The sequence below is a fragment of the Ptiloglossa arizonensis genome, chromosome 6 (assembly GCF_051014685.1).
Source record: "Ptiloglossa arizonensis isolate GNS036 chromosome 6, iyPtiAriz1_principal, whole genome shotgun sequence".
Taxonomy (NCBI): Eukaryota; Metazoa; Arthropoda; class Insecta; order Hymenoptera; family Colletidae; genus Ptiloglossa; species Ptiloglossa arizonensis.
This window is the reverse complement of record NC_135053.1, coordinates 23,919,425-23,925,119: the sequence shown is the minus strand read 5'-3', so window position 1 is coordinate 23,925,119 and position 5,695 is coordinate 23,919,425. Positions and strand designations below refer to the sequence as shown.

The following is a 5,695-nucleotide window of genomic DNA, read 5'->3' as shown; positions in this document are numbered from 1 at the left end:
AATTCAATTTTTATATAAAAAAGAAACAATTATAATTTTACTTTTCCAGTGTCAGTGTTATTGTGATTGATATGAAATACCTAGTTTGACTGTGCGTAATTTTTGTTTCTGTCTACTAACGAATTTTATTTTCAGCTATTATTTTTTTTATTTCTATGTCTACTAATCCACGAAATAAGTTTTGTTTTAGGGTATGCGTGTGTGTGTACACTTTGAATTGGGACTATAGATAAGCGTAAGGAATAAATGACAAATCTAAAGGAATCGAAAATGGAATGGGAGAAGTTGGAACAAAATGGAACTCAATATAGTCAAGAGAAAGAATTGGTGAGATTTATGACATTGTTGCTAATATCTTTCGCTTTGTGTTTCAGGTTAATCTTCGTGGCACTAATCGCCAAAACAAAAAGGAAACATATGATGTTTTCTTTTATACTTCTAGATATTTCTATTAGGTAGGATCTAAATGAAATTAGATGTTTAGTTAGGTAGGATGTAAATGAAATTAGACATTTAGTTAGGTAGGCTCTCAGGTATGACATTGTATTTAATATCCACAGTTTATATTTCAGGACAATCTTCGTGGCACGGATCACCGAAAGAAGAAGAAAACATACAATGTTTCCTTGTACTTTTCTAGATATTTATATTAGGTAGGATGCAATGAAATTAGATGTTTAGTTAGGTAGGCTCTATTGGTAATTTAACATTAGCTTTTATATAGGGAGGATATTACTATTAAGTGGAATTACTAGTTTAGGTAGGAATACTTAGAATTTAAGTAGGTAGGTTTGTGCTCCATTTTGCATCTACTTGTGCTCCATTTTACATCTACTCGTGCTCCATTTTGTATCTACTCGTGTCATAGTTAGCCTTTTCAAGGCAGATTCTTCCGAGTACTAACGGTTGTTGGTTCTTCGAACAACGATCTAACACGATCGTTGTTTTGCTGAGTCGTACATTGGGAAAGTTGTAAATCGAAATTCTTTGCAAATGGAGGGTGGTTGGGCAGGGTTAGGGCAGGTCTCTATACGCAGCAACCTCCACGTGGTGAGACCTGGGCAATCTATATTATTTAGTATGTAATTACTAATCGTATCACCTGTGACAGGGTAATGCAATTATTAACTACATACGAAATAATATGAGCGAATAGCTGCGGTCTTTCTCGTAGAATTTGCCATAAATCTAGTTCGATTCTAGTGTACATCGGTATATTTAGGCTAGACAATGTTTTATTCAACCTGTTGTGGCTGATACTTGGGCGTTGCGCAAAGTTCTGATACAGATTCAAATTTCAATCATTTTCAATGATGTAACTAACGATAAACTTAGTTTCAATTCTTACCGTTTATAGCGTTGTCTATAATTTCAATTCATCGTTTACCGGTTCGAAAAATATAATCATTTTCAATTAAAACAAACTAAACCGCATCAAAGAGGGATAATTTTTAACGAATCTACAACCATTTTACGAAACACCTACATTTACAGTTCTCGCGTTTCCTTCGTTGCTCGATTACTGTGGAAATGCTAAAATTCAGATAGCCACAACGGTGTTGATGCTTAATCAAAATTATTTTTACAATAATCAAATTATAAGCTTATCTAACATAGATAATATAGTAGATCTAACATAGATAATCAAATTAAAGCTTATCTAACATAGATAACTTTTATAACACATCGGAGACGGAGTAATAAGATTGTAACTCTAATTCGTTTGAATAATTTCATTTCAAGTAAATCGTGTAACTTTCTTTTCCTTCATTGTTTCCAGCCCCTTTATGTGATCCTATATTACGAGTCAAAGAGAGAAATTGGACAGTGTTCTAAATGTTTGCATTAGTATGTACAGCGGTAAGGGAAATTTCTCTATTCGCTGTATAGTCTTTACGCCCAATGTGTCCACTATATCGTTATAACGTTTTCGTAATCGTAACCTTCACGTTTTTCGGACGAAAATAATAACGAGCAGAGACGTTTACGATGATTTGATGTTTTTACCAGGTTTAATTTATTAAAATATTCTCATAAACATACAAACAATTGTGGACGTATGTTCAATAACAGAAAACGTTGGGGTATCACGGTTTATGTATCAATGTAATTCGTTCTATGTATTTACTTCAAGATACATAACAAATTGGCTAATTTTTGATTATTCTTGTCCATGAATATAGTATAAAAACTTGAATAATGACTTAACGAGTTCCAGTCTTCGACTGACTTACAATTACTCGCGTACACTGGCATTTGTACTTCGATCTAGTTGTTAAGTAACTCGGTTCATATTTGAATAAGAATAATCTACATTATTCGTATTAGAATACTGTCGCGTAAAATAGCTGAGGTACAGTCAAACTGTTACAAACATAAAGCTATGACAACAGACACAGATAATACTTCATTGTTACACACACAGACACAATCACCAAAGTACCGTGCACAACGGACGCCGTGTGGTGTTCGAAACACGTTCAGCGTTTTAAATAAGTTTTAAATACTTACGATGTAAAAAATAAGTAACAAAAAAATTAAGTAGAAACGAAAGGTACTGGCTAAAAACAAATACTTCTTGCTCACACGATGGAGATCCAATTACGCGTAACAGGGCGAATGATTCAGCGCATCGTGGTAAAAGTATTATCTTAACATGCAAATCGGAGACGAAACGTTTAAAATTTTAAATCTTTCTGAACTTCGTGCATCAACTTGGCCGACGAATGCAGAAGCGCGCGTTCGTCGTTGGTCAACTTCTGTTGGACGATACATGTCACGCCTCCATCGCCTAAGGTGCAAGGCAAGGATAAAAACACTTCCTCGTTGATTTCGTGATAACCCTGAAAATCGTTGCAATCGTTACTCGTGCTTTGATGCATAATCTAATGAGAACGGAAGAAAAAAAGGAGAAACAGGAAACGATAACACGCCTCCGTGTCGACTTTTGCTATAAGAATGTTAATAAAAGTCGGATCGGATTGTACCCGATTAACGGTACAATCAACGATAAAACGGTTCTCGTACGCGAGTACGAACTGGGCTCGACTGGTTCGAAAACCGATACGATACGAAACGCAAATTTTAGTTCTGGTACGGTGGATAATAATCGACTTACGGTAACCAATGTAGACACTGCGTGAACTTGATTCGAATTTCGCAGTATAGCCGAGGCGAGGTGCGAGACGCTCAAACCGATAGCCCACGACGTGTAGCCTTTCAGTTTGATCACCTCGTACGCGCTGTCGACCACTTGCTTATGCAGGCTGCCCCACTGTTCCTCGTCCTTATTGGTACCGACGTTCTCGTTCAGATCGCGCAACCTTACGCCAGCGACGTTCACTCCCGACCATACCGGTACTGAAAACGATTGGTCATTGGAAAATATTTAATCAAAGGGTATCATCGCGAGCGGGGAACCGACCGAAGCTTTATCTCGCGATAACGAGTAAAGCACTCGGAATTTGCAATTCGGTTTTTATTGCCGATAAGGAGAAATCATCGATCAGCTGTGCAGTCGGGAATAATCTTTAATGTTACAATACCGTGTACGTACCACTCGTATCGCCGTGTTCACCGATAATCCAACCGTGGCAGGATGTAGGCGCTACGTTGAGTTTTTGCGATAGTAGAAACCGGAATCGTGCCGAATCCAAATTAGTACCGCTTCCGATTACACGGTTCTTTGGTAAACCGGACAGTTTCCATGCTACGTAAGTTAGAATGTCTACCGGGTTAGAGACGATCAGGAGTATCGTGTTCGGGCTATATTTGACTAGCTGTGGAATGATGCCTTTGAAAATGTCCGTGTTACGTTGAACGAGGTTCAATCTCGTCTCGCCCTCCCTTTGACGAGCACCCGCGGTCACGATGCAGAGACTCGAGTTCGCCGTGGCAGCGTAATCCATACTCGCGTTAATTTTCGCGTTCTTCAGAAACGCGCTGCCGTGTTGCAGATCCATCATCTCCCCTTTCAGCTTGTCCGCCATTACGTCGACGAGCACCACGTCGCTGGAAACGTGCTGCAACGGTAGTGAAAGAACACTTTAGACATTGGTCGAAGAATAAATACATATTTGACGTAAACCTATCGGTCTTACGTTCGTTAAGATGCTAAACGCGCAAGCCATTCCCACTTGACCGACACCCACTATGGAGATTTTGTTTCTGCCGGTGGAGATCGGTTCTATCACCGTGCTCATTAGTTTGTCCTTCAAGGAAGTCATTTTTCTGAAAAAAAGAAAATTATTTTTTAAAATTCTCTAGAAAAAAGAAAAAACAAAATGCCAAAATTGTAATCGTTACTTCTTTCGTGAAACGTGTGTTAAAAAGAGAAAGAGAGAGAGAATACCAGGAATTCTAGCGCTCTTTGCCCTTGAGTCGCTCAAGGTCAAAAAGATGACAGAGGTCGTGACCTCTACTGTGCGAGAACACGCGCGAACGGACGTCCCTTTGAATTGTAACGTACGTTTCTATGTTCCGTTGAACTGTGTTCGACCGTTCAAAAAACGAAACCACGATGTCGAATATTTCCGTGCGTTTGTTCGCTGCCTGGCGGTACACAAAGGAAGCAAAACTTCCCGATTCGCGAACTTATCGTCTTGTTTACAATTCCTCATCGACATGAATGAGTTGTAGATAACAAGGACGAGAGTACTACGTGACTCGCGAGATGCCACTACCTGTACGACAAGCACGTGCTGAGCCGGTATTCGCACATGAAACGAGAAGTGCAGGTTATATCCGCGAGACGAGCAAACGTCGACGGAGATTAGCATTCACTTGTAAACAACTCTGTAATCGCGGTTCGCTGTACGTCACTGGTAAATCAACGATGACGCGGGAGAAGCAGGATCAAACGAGTACCGCCGATTAGGCAGCGCTCAACGTTATTGCGTTTGACCCGGTTTCCACGAGAGGGGTCAAACGACGGTTTGCTGCATTTCGCTACCCGGCACACCTAACCCCGTATAACGTACGAATTTCCGTTTCGGTAAACGCACAAGGAACACGATCGAATCACTCGGGGCGTGACGAACAGATATACGTACTTTGTCCAACTTGGTCCTTTTTCACTCGATAAAAGAATCGATGCACAAAGGAACTACAGGATTCGATTCCGCCGGTGCAACAACGTGTGCATACGTCTGACTCGTCTGACAGCTCGGATACTTCTGTCTGCCGGGGTGACCTTGTCCCCACTTTTTATACCTCCCATAAGCTCGGTGTGCTCGCGCTGGTGAAACGGGGGACGCAGGCGTGCTCGTGACGAACCTAAATTCGCGCCCTCCTTTCCCACGAATTTTCACACAGAGCACCGCTCACGTGGCGAGGTCTTTTTTTTTCTTTCTTTTTTTTCTTTTCTTTTCGCGCTGCCGCGAAACACGTTACGCGGATATTATTAAAACGGTGAACGCGAAGCTCGAATCGTCGAAAGTGCACGCGAAAAATGATGCAATTTTTCGAAACGAAAGTGACGTTGCGCACGCATCGCGTGACGCAACCGTTCCCTCCGGTGCTGAGCGTTCATCGATCCCGTCGGCACTTTCTTCTGGATCCCCCACTGGTTACCAATAAAAATCAGCTCAGAGGATGTGTTTCGTTCGTGGGGGCCTAAAAATACGATGCGTTAGGGGACCCGTGGTATGCCACCCCCCGAGGTGGTTATTTTATTTGCTTCGGATGCTGGGTTAAA

The 5,695-nt window shown here is 40.9% G+C and overlaps 1 protein-coding gene across 2 annotated transcripts; it reads right to left on the bottom strand.

Moving 5' to 3' along the window:
• Window positions 1-2,087: 2,087 nt before the first annotated feature.
• On the bottom strand, window positions 2,088-5,286 carry LOC143148296 (L-lactate dehydrogenase). Of its 2 annotated transcripts, none has more exons than XM_076314499.1 (5): window positions 5,052-5,286; window positions 4,101-4,230; window positions 3,557-4,022; window positions 3,119-3,360; window positions 2,088-2,843 (listed from the first exon to the last, which is right to left on the bottom strand). In XM_076314499.1, exons 2-5 carry the CDS (start codon window positions 4,224-4,226, stop codon window positions 2,679-2,681), a joined length of 999 nt encoding a protein of 332 aa, XP_076170614.1. In that variant the 5' UTR covers window positions 4,227-4,230; window positions 5,052-5,286; the 3' UTR covers window positions 2,088-2,678. The 2 variants fall into 2 exon arrangements, with proteins under 2 accessions (XP_076170614.1, XP_076170615.1); XM_076314500.1 differs by lacking the exon at window positions 5,052-5,286 and adding an exon at window positions 4,352-4,370.
• Between the last annotated feature and the right edge of the window lie 409 nt (window positions 5,287-5,695).

Bases quoted from the DNA above. Each gene is read 5' to 3' on its own strand.
- LOC143148296 (XM_076314499.1), bottom strand. From the start codon at position 4,226: ATGACTTCCTTGAAGGACAAACTAATGAGCACGGTGATAGAACCGATC. The intron at 3,361-3,556 runs GTACGTACACGG...AATCGTTTTCAG, and splicing joins TGAACACGGCGATACGAGTG to TACCGGTATGGTCGGGAGTG. The intron at 2,844-3,118 runs GTAAGTCGATTA...AACGATTTTCAG, and splicing joins CAGTGTCTACATTGGTTACC to GGTTATCACGAAATCAACGA.